The sequence below is a fragment of the Larus michahellis genome, chromosome Z (assembly GCF_964199755.1).
Source record: "Larus michahellis chromosome Z, bLarMic1.1, whole genome shotgun sequence".
NCBI lineage: Eukaryota > Metazoa > Chordata > Aves > Charadriiformes > Laridae > Larus > Larus michahellis.
Window position 1 is genome coordinate 38,033,977 of NC_133930.1, and position 19,497 is coordinate 38,053,473.

The following is a 19,497-nucleotide window of genomic DNA, read 5'->3' on the forward strand; positions in this document are numbered from 1 at the left end:
TTCCTAAATCTCCTAAATGCCTAAACATTCGTAACAGTCACTGGCATCCATTTCTTCTTGTTCTCTTGGACTGGAGTTTCCACCAGGAGGTGTCTTTTGCTTTCGATACCAAGTGATCCTTACAGATATCATTCTGGGTAGTCCGAATGTCTTGCTGGGAGCTGAAGCTCCACAACTCAATCTCCTTCCAATGGTAGCAGGTACTGCAGCTGCCGATGTGGAGGGGAGGGAGGGAGTCATAGGGCATAAGCCCCTCTCCACAGAGGCTGACAGCACTTTGGGATCTTCTGAATTTTGAGACCAGCAGTAAATTTATCAATGTGCAATTTTCTATAATACCTGTAAAAACTGGAAAGTCATTCTGGGGTTAATAAGTACATGCAAGTTTTTTTTGGGGGGGGGGAAGGGACAAAACAAAAAAACCTCAACAGAGCAAGGTTTCATTCCTGCCTTTTGATTTGTAGCATTTCATATGTTTAAAATAATGTACTCAACAAAAAGGGATAGAGAGTTATAATTGAAGAAAGAAAAAGAAAGCTCAGAGTAGCCTTGATAGGTTGAATTCCAGGCTTCCAGGGCTGTGAAATTAACTTCTTGTTTAATTTTGCCTGTTCTAACAGTTTCTGTTTAAGGGTACTCGGCCAGGAGCCACCATTCATATTTGTTGAAAGGAGCTCCCTTGCAGGAGTAGGGTTATGACCAGAGCCCCCAGCTTCCAATGGATGTACTCTGCCATGGGGCATGGATATGTATCATTTTAAGTGTACTTTCTGCTTGAAGGGAAGCGACAGGAAGCTGGGTGCATTACACTTGAATGAAAAATCCTTTGGCAGACATCTCTGGACTTAGGGGTTTTGATACCTAATAAATGTGACAGTGCAACAGGTTATACTTAAAGATCAAATGGCAAACATAGATTTCAGGATTAAATGTACAACTACTTTCCATTCCCCTAAAGTGTGCGTGAGATGTTTTAGTGATTACAATTATCTAACCTGGGGCTATTTTGATAAACCCTTGAAAAACCCCATTCTCAGGCTCAGTCTGCCTGTACACACACACACACATCCACAGTTGCTACCAGCCACCTGCCAGGCAGGAATGATGTACAGGACTGCGAGCCCGGGTAAACTGAAGCTGGTAAATGTTGATCTTTGAAGTGGCTGTCTGCCGGATGCGATTTTGCAGAGCTCCAGGAAATATTAGCCATGGTCCTGGTGGTTGTGATGTTCAACATAGATGTGTTCCTTGGCTGCAGGTTTTGTGGTTGCAGATGCTAAATCTTCACCATTGCATGTTCCTGGTCCAGGATGAAGCTTGCTGGGGCACAAGATGAGTCACTGCGGCTGCTTTCTCGCTTAGAGTGGATTACTCGAGAGTGGCCATAAGTAAACACAGCAGCAGCTTAGGGGCTGCCGCGGCAGCATCCAGTGATAAACAAGTTATGAGGCAGAGACCTCCAACAGCTTTTGGAAGCTGGTGGTGTGGCTAGGCTGATTCCCTCAGGTGACCTTCCACCAGGTTACTGCTAGCACCTGTCGGGATCTGATTAGCTCACCTGTAAGCGCTTCCTGTAGCCAGCTATGTCAGGACATGGATATAAATATGTGCCTTGTCTCTTAGCAGCTCTGTTTGTATTTTGCGACATAAGATCTCTGATGATCAAGCTCTCCATGAGCTTGCCAGTCATCCTAGCGGTCCTGATACAAAAAAAGAGCATAAAACCAGCAAGCCTATGGAAAGCAGGAAACTGAACTCACAGGAGTTCAACTTCTGAAGCCAGTGAAACCGAATAAACACTTCAATATTTTAAAACCCAATAATATTTCAGTCTATGTAGGACCTAGGACCCAGGTGAGTATCAGAGTAAATGTAATTTATATAGGCCAAGCACGTTTATAAATCTCCTTGGAGGGACAAGGCTAGTGGGCAAAGGTTACATTTTGTTAGTTGATCTGAGGTAGCTGGGAGAGACAGACAAGCGTTTAGGCAGATGAGCTGTTTTTTGGGGTAATGCAGTAGGCCAAGTGATTTGGCAGACGCAGAGATAGAGCAGATCCATGCAGTAGAAAAGTTTTGCTTTTACAGTCTTTCCCTGCACGCGTCCCTGTGGTTTGCAGATGCACTCCGTAAGGCTACCAGTTGAGGGCTTTTTCTTTCCCCACCGGCAGCGCTGCAGTCCAGGAACCCCCTGCACACTGTGACCTTCCCTCGGGCACATGGGACAAGTTCCTGCTCAGCCTGGCTCCGAGGCTCGCTTGTCCTCTCCCTCCTGGGACATTGCTCGCTGCGACCAGAGTCTTCCCGCTTCCCTGGCTGAGTGCAGGTTTGCTTCAGAGTTTTGCTTAGACAGTGAGCGCCATGGGCTTTTAGTTTAACCCCTTTGGAGCATACCAAGGAAGTTCCTCAAATAAGAAGTCTTTGCTTTTGAAGCACAAAAGCATCATCTTCCAGATTAATGGAGATCCTCACATGCGGTGACGGAATCAGGGTTGGTGGGGTTGGATCATCTCTCTCTTCTCTCTCTCAAACTCTTACTCCCCGTGGCTGTGCTTGTCACTCTGATTCAAGAAGTGTAGCCCCAGAAACCCCCTCTCTTAAAACACGAGAAGTCCCCTGTCTCATGATTTGGCTCACCAGCTTCCTCATGTTGGTTCCCCTGTGGGGTGCGGGCCACAGTTTGGTCTGGGTTGTCATTCTGATGGATTTTTCTTCAAAAAAATGCCAGTGACTGCGAATGGGTAGGTTTGCCTTGGGCAGGCTGAGACTTGCTCAGCATTTAATACAAAGCAGAGCTCATAATACACTGCTGGCGTACTACACCACATCACACCACGTGCATCTGCATAACTAAATGAAAGGAGGCAATGAACAAAGTAAACAGACAACATAACGCAAGGGAATGCTATGGCAGTGAAATTTCATATTCTTTTGCCAAAAGAAGGCAGCCCTGTTGTGCACGCTGCTGGGACGAGCAGCTGTGCTGGAAAAGCTATCACGGTGCTTTCCCCCGTGTGCGTGATCCTGGTGGAAACATGATTTAGTGAAGGGATGGAGCTAGTAATGAACAAGAGTAGCACCGTGAACAAATAAATGCCAGCTGATTCCTTCTTTATCTGTCTTTTATCTTTAATATTCCCCATGCACTGGGAACAATGGAAACTGATTTAGGGTACCAAGTTATTTCCAATTCAGAAATTCACAGCAGAGAATCTTGTGTCTCCAAATCTTACCTACGTCCTGTTTAAGTATACCAGCTAACAGAAATCATGCAGATGGCTTTTTTGAAAGAGCTGTTGCAAAGAAAACCAGAGCTACCAGAGAAGAGCCTGGCAGCCTTTGTGTCAGCAGATAAAAAGCTGTAAAAATTATGTCATGAAGAGCATGAAAAGGGGAACCAAGTGGTCTGAACAGCAGCTCACTGGAACTGATGGGTTGGTTGGAACAAGCAGAAAGAAAACTTTGAAAAGCGTGTGAACGTCTGTCAGGTCATTGTGAAAGAAATGCTGTTTTTTGGAACAAACAGAAGATCTGGTGTGATCAGTGCATGACAGAAGTGCATTTTCAGGGAGAGAGCAAGGAGAGAAGCCGCCTGTTGCCAAAAAGCTTATACAAGCTCAAGCATCCCCCAGAGCGGTGGAGCAACTCCGACTAAATCAGAAACTGAGAAGGGCAGCGCGAGCTGTGCCATTGGCAGCCTGCTGGTAGCTGTGACCAGGTGCCGCAGTCACAGAGTGTTTCAGGGCTAATTGCATTACTTTCATGGTTTTTGCTAACAGCTGTATTTCTGAACTTTTTGGGGGAGCGAAGGGCAGGGCAGGAGGTGGGGCTGGTAGTTAATCCAAGCCCCCCGCTGGGAAAGGAGCCTTTGAAGATTCATCCCGCTGGCGTTGGGGAACATGAGCTCTGCGGACGGGTCTGGTGGCTGCAGCAAACAAAGGGTCAGATGATGAGTGTCAGTCCTTGGAAGGAGACTCGGTTTGTAAAGTAAGGTGAGCTGGAGAGAAAGCTCCAGCCGGAGGAAGGTGCGTGACTGCCTGCTTGAACCACCTGTGTGCTCATCGCCCGAGGCTGGGCTTTTCTGCAAAATGCTTTTCTTTCCAGTAGATAACACTCAGCTTTGCGAAAGTTGCCTGGAAACCCCATTTTTTGCTCCCTGAAGGCACTGAGCAGCACAGGGTCAGATTAGCGGGGTCCTCAGGTGCCCTCCCTGCCTGGGCAGTGAGGGGTGTCTGGCAGCTGGGGACCAGCCAGGCAGGACCAGGGGCTTTTGCTGCAGAAAGGTGGCAGCTTTAGGTGTGAGGTGCCCCTGTAGATACAAGAGGAGGAACAGCCTTGACAGTAGCAGTGCACGTCAGTCGCTGCAGACAGCAAACACAGACCACCTCCTGCTTCTCCATCCCTCAGCTATTTTCACAGAGCTGCTTTTAAGAAACCACAGAGGAGACAAGAAGGTTTAAAAACCAAGAAGTTTTTTCCTATGATGACAACGCTAATTGGTCCCAGCGTGTACCATGCAGTTCTTCCAGTGTGAATCTAACAGCTTACCAGAAGTGAGGCCATCTGCAGCTTGATGGGAATGAAGATACCATTTATGCCTGGTGGGATCAAGTAGCTTTAATCATGGCACCACCCTGGATGTTTTGGGACTGAGCCTCTACCTTCCTTCACATGGGTCAGGCTTTGCATAATGTTGTGGGCCCAGCTGAAATATTTATGCAGGCTTTTGTGTGCTTGATTGGCTTGGGGATTTCTTTAATTTTACTTTCTTCATGGAATTGTAGGGCAAAACCTTTCCATCCAATTGAACAGTCACTTGCTAATGCAGTTTTTCGCTTTCCCAAGACACTGCCTTAAAAAATGTCAAAAAAACCCACCTCACCCTCCAACTCTTCCGTCCAAAAAGCCTTACGAAAATGCATGGTGACTGTTCTTGATTAGAGGAAGAATTGTCTTCAGAAAACCTTAACTTTTCATAGATAGGACGTATATAACGTAGATGCACTCAATTCTGCTGTTCGAGACAAATTGTCAGCAAAAAATGACCGCTTTAGTTGCAAAGTTTGCTTTCAGTTTACTGAAAAGGAATTGAATGAAAAGTGAAGTGTTGAACCTAAAGCTTTCCTATTTGGTGCCACAAGCCTTCTACTAGGCTCACCCAGAATCTCATATAAAGTAGCTGGTAGAATTTCTGTGTTCTTAAATGCTAAACCTTCATCTAAACCTCATCTGTACCCAGGGGTAGCCTCCATGTGCAGACTTCATTAGCAAAATGATGTCTCTCTGGCTGTATCATTAATATTTTTAACTAATGTTTGCTGGAGATGTAAGAAGGCTTAATAGGTCCTAAAAAATGAACTTCTTTACTGGCTTTTTTTTTTTGTGGCAGTAGAATATTTTAAAAAAAAAGGTGTCCCAAAATCCAGACACTGAGATTCCAGAGACGGTATCAGTAAATCAGTTTTTTGTCCTAAGAAACCCTGGTAATATTTTTTTCCTGTTTCTGTATGGGAAGTACAGAGAAAGTCCAAATGTGACTGGCAGCTTTAAGACATTTCTTGCAAATTTTCTGTATAAATGAGTGCCTAATCAAGTGAAAATTGTGAAACTTTTTTTGCTTCATATTTCCTTAATACTGTTTCTCTTGGAGCTCACTGCTCATATGCAGTTTTTCTTGTAAAGCTCCACTGTTGCTGAACTAAGCGAACAGCTGTGTCAGATATAAACCCCACGAAGGGTCTAATATGTCTGTGGTTACCCTTCCAGATTTTTATGGAGGAAATATATCATTAAGAAGCTAACTGCTAATTTTAGTTATCCCAGTTGTTTTTTTTCATTTTGTCAATGGAATTTGGTTTAGTTTATTAGCCAGTGTCTGGCATTATGTCTTGTTTGTGTTATTCACAGAGAAAGCAATCACTGTCGTTTCTGCACTGTTTTGGGGAAAAAGTAGTATGGCTAGTCTCAATCCCCCTCCCCCTAAGCCATAGATATAATTGCTGCTCACTGATGTATTGATGCCTATTTGTTAAGTAAATTTAAAAAAAAAAAAATTAAATACAGATTTGGAAAACTTGGATGAATGACTCATAGAGTTAATGTATCACCAACTGTAATTGAAAGAGACTCTGTACAGAACTGCTTATTAGAGCAGCAAGATGAGAGACAGGCATACGGAGGGATTTTAAAGGTCTCGTCTTATGAGTCTTACCACTGCAATGCATAACTGCATTGAGGGGGGATAGGTTTCAAACCCTGGGTCCCAGTCCCCCCTGGGCTGAATATTTTGGGCAGGGAGGAATGTAAAATGAGCACATGCTTGGTCCTGTACAGTTTGATTCAGCTGTCAAGGAGAAGACAGTGAAGTTACACAGTAAAGTAAACATCGTTACAGGAATGCGGGTAAAAAGTGTGTTACTCGCCAGCCTGAGCAGCGAGTGAGTGGTGAGGGAAACACATCTGAGAATCCCCTTTCTCCCATCTCTTCTCCCGGATGTCGGTGTTTGCCTTCACCAGGGAATTCCTCGCTGTCAGCAATCAAAGGAAGTTAGCGATGCCTGGCTTTTGTTGTCTGTGAAGAGGCTTGTATGGTGTCTTCGCCATGCCATTCCCTAAAAATGGAAAGAAAGTGCACCTTTCCTGTATTTGCACAGCCCCTTGTATTGCGTAGAGCTGCATCTACCCCCTGAGCAAGTAATTGCCCGAAATTGTATGCTTGTGTTTCCGTGTCAGGCTTTTCCTAGCATTCTGTGGCTACCTCTCTTGCTTTCACGGAATCACGGAATCTTCAGAGTTGGAAGGGACCTCTAGAGATCATCTAGTCCAACTCCCCTGCTAGAGCAGGATTGCCTAAAGCACATCCCTCAGGGCTGCATCCAGGCGGGTCTTGAAAATCTCCAGAGAAGGGGACTCCACAACCTCCCTGGGCAGCCTGTTCCAGTGCTCTGTCACCCTCACTGTAAAGAAGTTTTTCCGTGTACTTGAACGGAACTTCCTATGTTCTAGCTTGTGCCCATTGCCCCTCATCCTGTCACTGGGAACCATTGAAAAGAGCCTGTCTCCGTCCTCCTTAAACCCACCCTTTAGATACTTGTAAACATTAATCAGGTCCCCCCTCAGCCTTCTCTTCTCCAGGCTAAAGAGTCCCAGCTCTTTCAGCCTTTCCTCATAAGGGAGGTGCTCCAGTCCCATAATCATCTTGGTTGCCTTTCCTGTGATTTTGAAGTGCAGCCCTCTCTTGATAACTCCTAAAAGACTGCTGTAAATTAAGTGCTGTGGGCATTTGGAGGAGGAGGACTTTGAGGCAAAAATTGTGTGGCATGCTGCAAAACGAAGCTGCATGTTAGATTTTTTTAATGAGAGACTTCGGGCTACAGCGCTGTGCATTCATCAAATTCTCCATAGACTGCTAAATATCCTTCTGTTACTCCCACAAACAAGTGTGGAAAGTTGTCTGCTTCTTTACTTCAAGGAACCCCCTCTTCGCATTGATTTGCCCTCACAATTGCTCTGTGTCAGTCCTCGAGGTCTGCATTGTGAGACCTTCCTTTCTGCAGCAATGGCACATGTCGTTGCTGTTGCTGAAATACAGTTCAGTATAAAGGCCATTTAGTCAATGCCAGCATTCATTTGGAAGAAATTTAACATTAGCATATTCTGTGCTGGATACTGCAAAGTGCCAGGCTCCCTGATCCTGATTAGCGAATCACACACATAGAGCTCTCTGTCAGTGCTCCCATTGATTTCGGTGGAGCCAATCACACATTTCAACTCCCAGAAGATGCTAAAATGATTAGCTGGTTGGGGGGTGAGAGCACTCTGTTTCTGGAGACTTAATAAATAGGTCAAATTACTCTTTTTTTAAAAAGAAACCAAAAAAAACCCCAACCTGATTAAAAAAGAGAGTTCCTGATCTTTGGTCCCGTATCAGTGGGGAATCAGACCAAGGGAGAGCAAGTGTACAGCAAACAGAGAACGCAGAGTCAAGTTTATAGTAACATAATCATTCCGGCTGGAAAGTCTAGGGGGTTTTCTTTCTCTTTCAAATCACTATTTTTGTAGAAGAACCTCAGTCTACTTATAATTAAGTCTTAAAGCCAGGCAGCTATTTAAGCCTCATAGTTGGTAATTTGAGGTCTTCATGTGAATGTGTTTTCCTATGTCGACACTAATTTATTTCTGGAAAAAAAAAAAAGAATATTATAAGAAGGCTCTCTTTCCTATGGGGTTTCTCATGAAGTGCAGACAAAAATAGGGCTGAAATCTAAACTGAAATTGCCAGGCATGAATTCCAAATTGTAGGTTTCTTTGCAAGCAAAATGATCCAAATTCAGACAAGCCTCAAAACACAGATTCTTCGTCTGAACTGGATATTGCCACTTATATCAATTACAAACAAATGTGTGAGAAGCATTCGACTTCTGGTAGAGCCTCGGTGACTTCCCTCTATCCTCCATGACTGTGAAAAAACATGCATACCTTGGACTAGCACATGCCAGCAAATAAATGCTGTGCGTGCTAACTCTTGTGAACTAGCTAAATATCTGTATGCAAGTGGATGTTTTATGCACTCCTGTTTTACATAGTGGCAGATTAACTATTTGGCAGGCATGTTAGGTGCCTATTTTTAAATATTTATTCCTGTATTTATTTTTCTTTCACATGCTGCTGCAGTAACAAGTTACTTGTACTTAACCAGTGATTTTGTATATTCCTCCAAGAGACTAAAACCAGACACAGTAGATATAAAGAGAAATCATGGTAAGAGGCAAAAAAAAATTCCATTCCCTAAAAAGGGAAAGAAAATGCAGCTTTTCTGTATTTACACAGCCCCTTATACTGCTTAGGGCTGCATCTACACCCCAAGTAAGTAGCAGTCATTTATCATGCATCTGTTAGACAAAAATGTACAGTACAAATGGGTTGCTGCGCACAGCGTCTGCAGGTGAGAGAGGGAGCAGATGCAGAGGGATGCTGTAACACACGCTGCCCAGGACTCAGGTGTTGTCACGGCTGGCATCTTCCTGAGTCCAGAGTCCTGAGTCCAGAGGACTTCGGGAACCAGATCTGTACCTGCTCTTTGCCTTAGGGGGGCAGTGACTGTCCGTGCAGATGATTTTTTTCACATCGGAGAGAATACTTTTGAAAAGGCAATGGGGGAACTCCTAGGAAGCCACCTCAGGGTGGCTTGGTAGAGTTGGAGGGCTCAGGCAGGGTTTGGGAGGGGAGGGTGAGCCTCAAAGGCAAACAAGATATTTAACATCAGTCCGACTGCTAACATGTCCAAGTTAAGCAAGTGCTTAAATATGCGTGTAAACGAAGACAACCTCTGTGGTCAAGTGAAATGACATGGAAAAAGAAGAAATCTATGCTCTCAGGGCTCTGAAGAGGATAGGTGTGATATGCTGCTGGGTGAAGGACTGACTTGACACAGTCCTTGACAGCTCTTACGGCTCTTGCTTGCAGCCTGGCTGCTATGGATTAGTGTCAAGAATGGGATTTGTCTCATATATGTGGCCATTAGATTAGGAGAGTCATTTTCCAGATCATCTATGGCATAATGTTTCAGACGTGGATATCCTAGCTTGTTTTGTTGTTTGGTTGGTTTTTTTATTATTTTCTTTCTCCCTGTTTCAGTTGTTCCTGGTATTGCATTCCAGGTTTCTGTGACTCCTGTGTCCCATTTTACTCTCCTGATTTGGTTTTGATGTGTTAGTAAAGTCTCCAGGACCAAGCTTTTGTTTCACTGTGGTTTATTTACTGCATCCTTTTTCTGCATGTTGTTTCTTAAGCATTTTTTGGCCTCCTTGTGCATTCTTAGCTTGTCATTGCATCCTTTCCTCTGTTTTTACAGAGAAGGTTATGTTTTAGGCCCTGCTGCTAAAATATCCATCCAGAGAGTAATTTTGAAATAATCCCATTGAGACTGCTTATGTATTTACATGTGGGTTTACATTTAGAATTTTTTTGAATCAGCAGATTTGTACACGTTAGTTTTACTACTTAAGAGTGTCTTTCTAGTTTTCTTTGAAACCAGAAAGTCTTTAGAAGTTTTTGGCAGCAATTTTTTTTGGTATTGTTTTAAAACCTAAATTATAAAAAATAAGTTTAAAAGTTTTCATCTGTAAAACAACTAAATATTCCTGCAGCATATTCCTGCCTGTGTAAATTACCTTGTCAATCAAATCGTCTGTCTACACCTATCAGTTCCGGAGGGCAACACTTCCTTATTAATCTGCTTTACACTGATATAACATCTGTCTCTGAAGTTTTCCAATAATTTTAAAACTGTGATTAAAAATTCTGTGAGACGTGTGAGGTGATGTTTGTGTGGGTACAGTGGGATATCAAAAGGTTAAATGACTTGCTTAACAATTGAGTGGCGGTCTCAATCTCCTGACCGAGCCCCAGAACAACCATTCCGTTGAAAATAAGTACTTTTGTCCAGGGATGCGAAATCAAAGCCTCTGACATTGATTATTCTGATGCGTGCCTGTTCCCAGGACATTACATTTCTGTAGATACATCTTACGAGGGTGAGAAAGCAGTGCTGTCCAGCCCTGAGCTGTACTCTGAGGAGTGGAGCTGTGTCAGACTGATCTACCAGATCGCGACGACTTCAGAGGCTTCGCCTGATCCCGCCAGGCTCAACCTGTACCTGAGGCATGAAGGAGAGAGCTTTGATCGTTTGCTGTGGTCAGCCAAGGAGCCCTCAGATAGCTGGCTCATAGCTAGCTTAGATTTAATGAACAGCACGAAGAAGTACAAGGTAAGCCCCATTTTAGAAGATGCCCCAGGCTTTCTGGTGCACGTGTTGGGGTGCATGGGCTGCTTTTCCATTCACTTCTGTTCTTGGGTCCTATTCTTGGCTTTCATCTCTAGGGATGGCAGCGTGTGAATTGGTTGACCCCTCTGTCCCTAAAATCAGTGAGCCGGGCTGGCTTGAGCCAGGCAGTCGGCACTCTTCCCAGCAGACGCATGGGAAAGCGCGGCCGATGAGCCCTGCAGCTCAGTGATGCCTCACCGTGTGGCAGCCCTGTGGAGCTGCTGGCGTCCTCTGCCAGACACGGGACCTCCCAGGTCGTGGGTCTACAGCTGCGCTCACTCGTTCCTGTCCTCTGGGCCCTTCTGGGAGGAGTCAGAAGCTGAGAGGAGATGATTCCTACCCAAAACCCGTCACATTGCATCTCTCGCAGTAACGTCCTGTATAGCCACAGCTGAGGCATCTGGAGTCCCATACTTTTATATGAAGTGTGGGATTTTTTGGCTTTGTCTCATTGTCCTTCTGCCCTTGAGGAGGGGCATTGACTCCATCTTTAATGCATACTGCAAAGGTCTTCCAGCAAAATCACCTCTCCTGACTGTAAGGATGATGAGTCCCCTGCATATATTTAATTTTTTCTCCTGTTTAGCCTGTTTAAATGTCCAGGACGATAATGGAAATACTGAAACCCTAAAATTTACAGTTTGGTTTGTATTGCGCAGATTGTACTGGAAGGTGAAATGGGACAAGATAAATCTGCCAGTATAGCAGTTTTTGAAATTAAAATAACTCCTGGATATTGTATTGGTAAGTACTGTCTGCTCAGTTCCCATATTCTCTGCATAGAAAAAAAAGCATTATTTGCAGTTTTGAAACTGAATTAAAGGTCTGGGTTTAGAAAAAAGGCAATGGCTTTTTCTTTCTTGAAATGTAGACTGACATATTTGATATAGATATTTTTTGAGCTAAGATTGCACACACTAATATGTGTTTTTATTCACCCATCTCTGTGATGTATATAGATATTTCACATACAATAATTCATTCTGAAACTATTTATTGTTCAAGCAGGAACAAGTGTTGTATTATCACAAAACTAGACTGCTGCAAATATTCGACGTAGCAGCTGTGACATTATTTCTGCTGTCTGCCTGCTCGTGCCTCCTTACAGCAGCATTTTGCTGTCTGCGGAGTCAGAACTCTGTTGATATTTACACTTAACTGCTACTTCCTTATGGCATTTGCCAAAAACTGCTGATGAAGTTCAAAAATTTCAGTGGCTAGGAGGCTGGGAGACCTTTGCATTTCTGGGGAGCTCTGGTGGAGTCCAACCGAATTGTCACAATTCTTTGTCTCTGTGAAGGAAACAAAGCAGCCTCATTACGGCTATGAAACACTAGTCCTGCTTTGCTTCTAGCCATCCCTGATTTACAAGTGGAAGTTCTGCTCTGACTAATTCATACTATGAAGTGGTATATTTTAAATCTATCTTATTTGGTTCTAAATTACAGCAGTCCTATATTGCCAAATAATGAAAAGATAGATCGGGCTGAACAGGATGGAAACGAGAATTTTACCAAAAATTGATCAAAAATTGTGGCTATGTTTCCTTCCATGTATTATATGCTGTTAAGTGTTTCATAAATATAGGTGTTATCTGCACTGCCATATGTAAAATGAGGCCAGTGGTTAGCAACAGCCACTCTTCCAGTTTTTGTAATGAAAATGTGTGCACTGAGCTGGTGATCTCTGCAATTGCAGAATGTGACTTTGAAGAAAATCATCTTTGTGGCTTCGTGAACCGCTGGAACCCCAATGTCAACTGGTTTGTTGGTGGAGGGAACATTCGCAATTCTCAGTCTATCCTGCCCAAGGACCACACACTTAACAGTGAACTGGGTAAGCAGTAAATGTAAAACAGAAGTAAAAGGGAAAATCTGAGTCTGTGATCCATGTATGCCTCTTATACTGCAAATTGTTATGTGAATTCTTTCTTTTCTCCTGGCAATGGGTGCGGTAAGAATGACTTACGTGAAAAAAAGGTATTAGAAAAAGACAGGGAGAATTTGCAGAAGTTCACACAGTTTCCTGTAAGCTTTATAATAAGGTTGTTATGCCCTTTGCTCAGCTTCTAAATTACTCAAAATGAGGATAAAATTTTGTACAGGGAGGGGGAAAATTAATCTTTCTGTGGATTCTACAAGTATAGGCCACAATTAGTTTTACAATCTTGTACCGCTGCTCTGTACATCTGGCAGGGGTTTTCTTTCCAGTGGCTATTGGGAATGTTGAGTAGGAAAGGTAAGGGATTGAAACGCATTTGGAGACTCTCAGGTTAAATTACACAGTTTAGGAGTTTTGTCTCTTTCTGTCAAATAGGGTGCTGTTAATACAGTCTGTTGGAGTAAGGACTCCAAGGATTTTCAGCACTTGCCCTGTATGAAATACTCGTCCTGGCCACCTTGTTGGGAGGAGAATGTTTCACATAGTCACAGAGAAGGGCTGGGTGCTATCTTAGCCTTTGGTGTGGTGTTGCATGAAGTACCGCGGCAGGTGAGGGTCAGGAGATCTGGCTGCTGCAGGACGCTGCACGTCTCAGACAACGTGACACTTGCGACAGCGCAAGGAATTGCATCACGAAAAGCGGGGTTGATCCTCCATCCTTAACTCACACCGCTGTGCCTTTTTATTTATTTCACAATTGTGTGAGTTGAGTACAGAGTGTCACCCCACGGCACCTAAGTGCTGGTAAAATTTTGATGGAAGTTTAACTCATCACAACTTCGAGAGCAGAGAGAGGCTCTACCTATTAAGTAAAGTACTGTATGTGATAGGAAATGCCACCAACTGGGAGGGATCTGTTTTCTTGTAGCCACAGTGTTTCTTTCTCACACCAAACCTCTCTGCTGATCATCGACTGAGAAGACCCCAAGAAGCCAAAAGTCATAGAAGGGCCTTCTTTTTGCAAGAATTGTTCTATGAAGGTACATCAGCCAGGGAGAGCATAATTAAGCTATGAAATGCGGTAAAACTGCAGAGCAGAAACGAAGCCCAGAACTTCTCAGGCAAGAACTGCAGAACCGCCACCAGTCCCCTGGCAGTGGGCAGGCTGGAGGAGACCCATAGCCAAGCGAGCCCTTTCCCCTCCTTCCACTGGAGTGAAGTGAGAAGTGGCATCTCCAGGTTTGAGAACACTATTAGTTAATTAATGTAGCGGTGTAGATACAAACCTAATGGCACAGCGTGCAGCATCCATGCTAAAGTACCCTGTCAGTTTGGCACTTCATTCTCCTTTAAGTTTCCTACTTGTGAAGAACCATTTTTCCGTTCATCAGCTGATACTGTTTGATGCTGTGTTTCTGAGAGCGTAGAAGAAGAAAAACTACAGATGCACAGCCTATCTGTGCACATGGATGCGTCCTGTTTAAATCGAGATTGCTCTCCCTATATCAAAGTCTGAGAAGCTGTACCCTTTGAAAATCCCGCAGTTTGTATTGGCTGTTGAGGGGGAGGGAGTCTACTCATCTGTAATGCATTTTTCTGTTTATTAACTTCTCCCAAAAGTCTTTTTTACAGATTAAAAAAAAAAAATACCCAACAGTTTATTCAGTGAAGATAAAACACTTAGAAACCGTATCCTAGTAGACTGAGCAGAATTATATAAGCAGTGAAATGTGCAGAATAAAGGTTATTTGCCAACTTATTTGATACATTAAATGAACTGCTGAGTAAAACATGTGAGGAAACCCATGGCTTATAGTCTTGTTCATTTACTTGGGTTGCCTCAGTGAAAGTCGTACTTGGAAAAAGACTAAATACTGAGTTGTTGGGAGGCAGGGAATTTACTCAGTTGTAGCACATTTTTCCATTTATGAATGGCTCCCAAAATTCAGAGTTTATTACTTTCTTTAATATAAAGGTCTTGAATAAAGACTTAAGAAAGAGCTGAGACTGACTGTTTTGCCAGTGGTATCTTAGCTAAATAACTATGGGTTGCTTCGTTTAGTTTAATCTTAGGAATTACTAAAATTTCCTAGGAATCAACCATTGTTGTCCAGGCTCTAGAGATAACATGCCTAGTCCCTGCCTATCTCCTGATACTTCTTATAAGTCGTGTCTTTTAAAGAGTTTCTTTTGTACTTCTAGGTCACTACATGTATGTGGACTCTGTTTACGTCAAACATTTTCAGGAAGTGGCCCAGCTAATCTCACCAAAAACCATGGCCCCAATGTCTGGCTGCTTATCTTTTTATTATCAACTCAAGCAGCAGAGTAGCATTGTTTTTACCGTTTACTTGAGAGACACGAGTGGCTTTTATGAGGAGATCTGGAAAACAGACAGCGCACTGAGTGCGGACTGGGCGCTAGCAGAAGTTGACTTCGATGCACCGTACCCCATGGAGGTAAAGCAATTGTTCCTGTACTGTCCAGCTACCACTTCCAGGTTGCATCAGACATCAGTGCCAACTCAGGCCAAGTCAGGAACATGGCAGTGGGCATCCAGTACCTGATTGATGGTTTTAAAGATGCTGGTGATCTGTTGTTTCCTTTGTCCACTGCATAAGGGTCAAGGAGGAATCACTTTCCTCCTTGATTTTCAGCAAAGATGAAGTAAGGTGGTGAAGTGCTTGAACAGAATACCTTGGGAGGGTGTAGAATCCTACTAATGTGCCGTCTTTCAGCTCCTACTAAATAATGTCAGTGTTCTCTCAGTCCCATATTTCTGTGACTCGATGATCCATTTTTGAGGATGCTGAGTATCATAAAATAATGCATGCCTCCCACTGCAGAAGAAAAATTTAAAAAAAATATTTGAGCTCTATTCTCTGCCTTATACAATCTTGCAATTCAGTCTTTCTGTGCTTTGACGAGATAGAGTCCAAACTTGGGTCCTAATAGTACAGTAGTCCTCAGCTGTGAAAGCCAGCTTTCTATGGTTACTATAATTAATTTAAAGAGCATCAGGAAGAAATTGTATTTTTTATTCCCCAGTGTTTACTGAAAGAAACACCAAACCTTACAAGATTGTAACAAAATTTTTTTATATATATATATGTACGTATAAAAAATATACACACACACATATATGTATAAAAATGTGTGTGGATATATATATATGGTATATATACGTATATACATTATATCTTTATATGTAAAACATATATTCTGAAATGTCACATGTGAATACCTTAGAAGACTGGAAAAAACCAGTTTATATGTATTATATATATGCATATATACTTATATGTGTACAAATATATATTTATACATATAGATGTAACTTTTTATATATATACACATATATTCTCTCCCTATATTTACACTTCTAATACTTGGATTACAAATAAATCAGATTTCATTCTATTTCCTTTAACTCCCCATAAGTTATTTGTTAATTCACTGTAAACCTGCAGATTTTCAGAAATTATTAGGGGTAAAGCTAATTTTCATCAGGTGATGTTACATAGTCCTTTTATACTCTGTAAAGTCAGTGACCAAGTCATCCCTTTGAATTGCCAGACCTCAAATGGTACGGGAAAGGAGATTAGATCTGATAAGGTTTCATAATACTGAATGGTAAGTGAATTACTCATTCAATAAATATAAAGTAACATGGAAGGGGAAAAACAGTCCTAGCACTATAGATGGAAATTATTGATCACTTAGAGCTTGACATTACTGTGGTTAGTTTTGTGGAAATATCTTCTCAGTTCTTAGTGACATTCATGAAACCATTCGGAATGTTCGAAAATATCTATACTGGAATAGACAGTAAAACAGAGGATGTCATACCACTGGACGAATGCGCGGGGTACCCCTGTGTTCCACAGATTATGCAACACCGACCCTCTCAGTTAAAAAAGAGTATCCTGGAACTACAAGAGGGACACGGGAAAAATCAAAAGTATGGAGAAGTCAGGTTAATGAAATAAGAGTTTTCAGCCTGTAAAAAGGATGACTGAAGTAGAATATGGTAGAGGTTCATAAAAATCATGAATGACACAGAAAAGATTAACTGTTCCCTTTTTTTCATAATTTACATTGCTGTTCCAAATTCTTAATTACCAGGTAACAGTTGTAAAATAAACCAAGGGAAGGATTTTTTTCTACATCACATAACTGTAAAACTCACTTCCACGGCATAATATGGATTCTGATCAGTTAAAAAAAACTGATTAGACAAATCAATGGGAAAGAAAGAATCCAGCAGGAATGCAATGTGAGGCAATTGCATATAATTTCCTCAATTGCTTCAAAAGGGTCTTCCTCTTTATTTCATCCGGCTAGAGGAGATCCCTCAGGATTCTTTCACAGCTCTCCTAGTTTGGCGCCAATCCCAAGGCAAGACATCACAGGCATTGCTTGCGCTGAACAGGCTCTCACTCTGGAAGCATTTGTCCTTATATCCTTGTTTTGTCCCTGGGGTTGCCTTGTGGTTCAGGCCTGTTCTTAAAGTTTTCCTGTAACTCAGAGCTTTGATACTTAAGAGAAATTTTAAGAGACTTCCTCAAGAGTTATGAATTGTCCTCCATTCCCTTGAGACTGGCTAAGTACGAACATTGTTTGATTTTTGTGGTAAACAAAACACAGTGATAGCTTTTCTGGTTCTTATCTTAACTAAATCTTTTAAAGGAAATCTTCCCTGCCAGCTGATGCCAAGGCATGGGTTTCAGTGGCTGAAGCTGTTTAGAGAGAACAGAAAAACTTGGTATCATAACCGCAGAGTAATCCACAGTTTGTTTTTAGCTCTTGATCCAGATAGATTCTAGATGCAGTAATAATTAGGCACTTTGGAGTTATACTCAATACAAACTGATAACGCTGAATACTGCCTTTGGTATAATGACAGTAGCCTTACTCTGTCTTTAAAACTGATAATTCATAAGATGGCAAAAAAGCTATGTTCCCCTTGATTTTTCCTTGACCTTGAGTGGGGAAAGATCTGGTGCCAGCATCAGGCTCTGATTTATAGCCTGTAAGTGATAAAATTTAATTTGTCCCAACACCTGCAGTGCTGCCTGAGATACCCTGGCATCTGCCTGGGACATCTGATCAGGATCCTGTAATATGAAGATGTGTACCAAAACTATTGTTGTTTATACGGTAGATGAATAACAAACAATTATCATTTCCAGGTGATATTTGAAGTTGCTTTCAATAGCGCCAAGGGAGGTTATGTTGCCCTTGATGACATTTCTTTCTCTCCGGTTTACTGCAGCAATCAGACAGGTATGAGTTATTATTGCTTTCTGCCTTCCTTGTTTCCCCCCATTGCTTTTGCCCCTCTGAACTGTGTGTCAGTGTTTGCAGTATTTGGTAGAGATGTGCAGATGCTGTCTTCTCAACTGACCAGGGCCATTGGGCACCTCTTCCTCTTGGTGACAAAACATCAGATAAACACTAATGCCATTCGTTTGGTCCAGAAACCAGTCCTTAATGCTTTCTCTCCAAAGACCTTGCCTCAGGGATCTGTATCTGGAGCACTGGACTGACTCCTGGTTTTGCATCTCCCCGGATTTTGAACAAATTACCACTTGCAGTCCTCTCACAGAAAGAGAGGGGGATTTCCCCAGGTGTGACGGTATGAGGAACAGAATGTCCTGGCCTTTTCATTATTGCCGACGTAAGGAATATGTTCTTCCATGCCACATGCCCTGAGGTGTTCTTCAGAGGCAAAATGGGAGCCTTGCCTTCCTGTCTTCACTCTTCGGGGAGGCATTATTTGTCTCAGAGAGTGGCAAGTCTGTCAGCAACTTACTAGGTTTTCACAGCAGCAGAAGTCAGCTGGATCCACGTGACCTCTGCTGTAGAGGCACTTGGGATGAAGGACTTTGTGAATGCAGCCTCTTAAGTAGCTGTGTGCTGGTTACTGGTTGCTTGGGTTTTACTGTAGCACTAAGCAATAGTCAAAAGTAGATTAGTGGTTCCCCACTGATCCCACCCATTGTTTCAGTCACAAGGTTGAATTTTTGGCTGAAGTTTTGAAGTGATGAAGGAGAAAGATTTTTTGCCCTTTCTTATCTGCTTGGAGTCTCTGCTAGCTTTACCTGCAGTGCTCGAGTATCAGTAGAATCATGGAATAGTTTCGGTTGGAAGGGAACTTTAAAGGTCAATAGGAGGTAGATTCCAGATATGTTATTAATCCATGACTCTTGGCTGAGTAAATCTATTTGTTTCCTTAACTTCTTGATGCCTGTTCTGTTTTTGCTTTGTTTTGCAACAAAAATCCTGAGTTACGTCTGCAGTATGCCATGGATTGGAGCTGTGTGCTCATCTGTGTTTTCTGTTTTAATTTTCAGATGGCTTATATGTGTTGAGGAATGGGATAAATTTTATAGCATTTTCTGCAGAGAAAGACACATGGGAAGTGTTTAGATCTGTCTTATTTGAGGCTGAAGAGACCACAGGCATCTCTCCTATACCAAAATTTTGCGTCTCCTGAAGCAGATGGCCTGTGTCCCTGCCCTTGTCACGAAGCCCCTCTTAGGCTCTGTGCAGAAGGGTTGTATGTGTTGCCGTAGAGTGATGCTCACAGGGTTGTGACTCCTGACATAGCCAAAAATTGCATGATGGCTTTGGGTTGTGCCCCTCCTTCCCCCAGCATCTGGTACAAGTGACTGAGGAGGCTTTTAAAGAAGCAGAAATGTGTTACTTAAAGCACCCATTCACCCGGGGTGTTTTTTTCAGACTAAAGCAAATCCTGACCCGTGAATTCCACCTTGCAGGTCAAGAAG

The 19,497-nt window shown here is 42.7% G+C and overlaps 1 protein-coding gene across 1 annotated transcript in view; it reads left to right on the forward strand.

Annotated features, from left to right (window-relative positions):
- The window catches only part of MAMDC2 (MAM domain containing 2), a 64,569-nt gene that overhangs the window by 24,010 nt on the left and 21,062 nt on the right, over nucleotides 1-19,497 (forward strand). Inside the window, exons 3-7 of the mRNA XM_074569362.1 lie at nucleotides 10,503-10,768; nucleotides 11,485-11,569; nucleotides 12,524-12,661; nucleotides 14,909-15,165; nucleotides 17,899-17,992. Coding sequence (XP_074425463.1) covers nucleotides 10,503-10,768; nucleotides 11,485-11,569; nucleotides 12,524-12,661; nucleotides 14,909-15,165; nucleotides 17,899-17,992 — 840 coding nt within the window. The remainder of the gene's footprint in view (nucleotides 1-10,502; nucleotides 10,769-11,484; nucleotides 11,570-12,523; nucleotides 12,662-14,908; nucleotides 15,166-17,898; nucleotides 17,993-19,497) is intronic.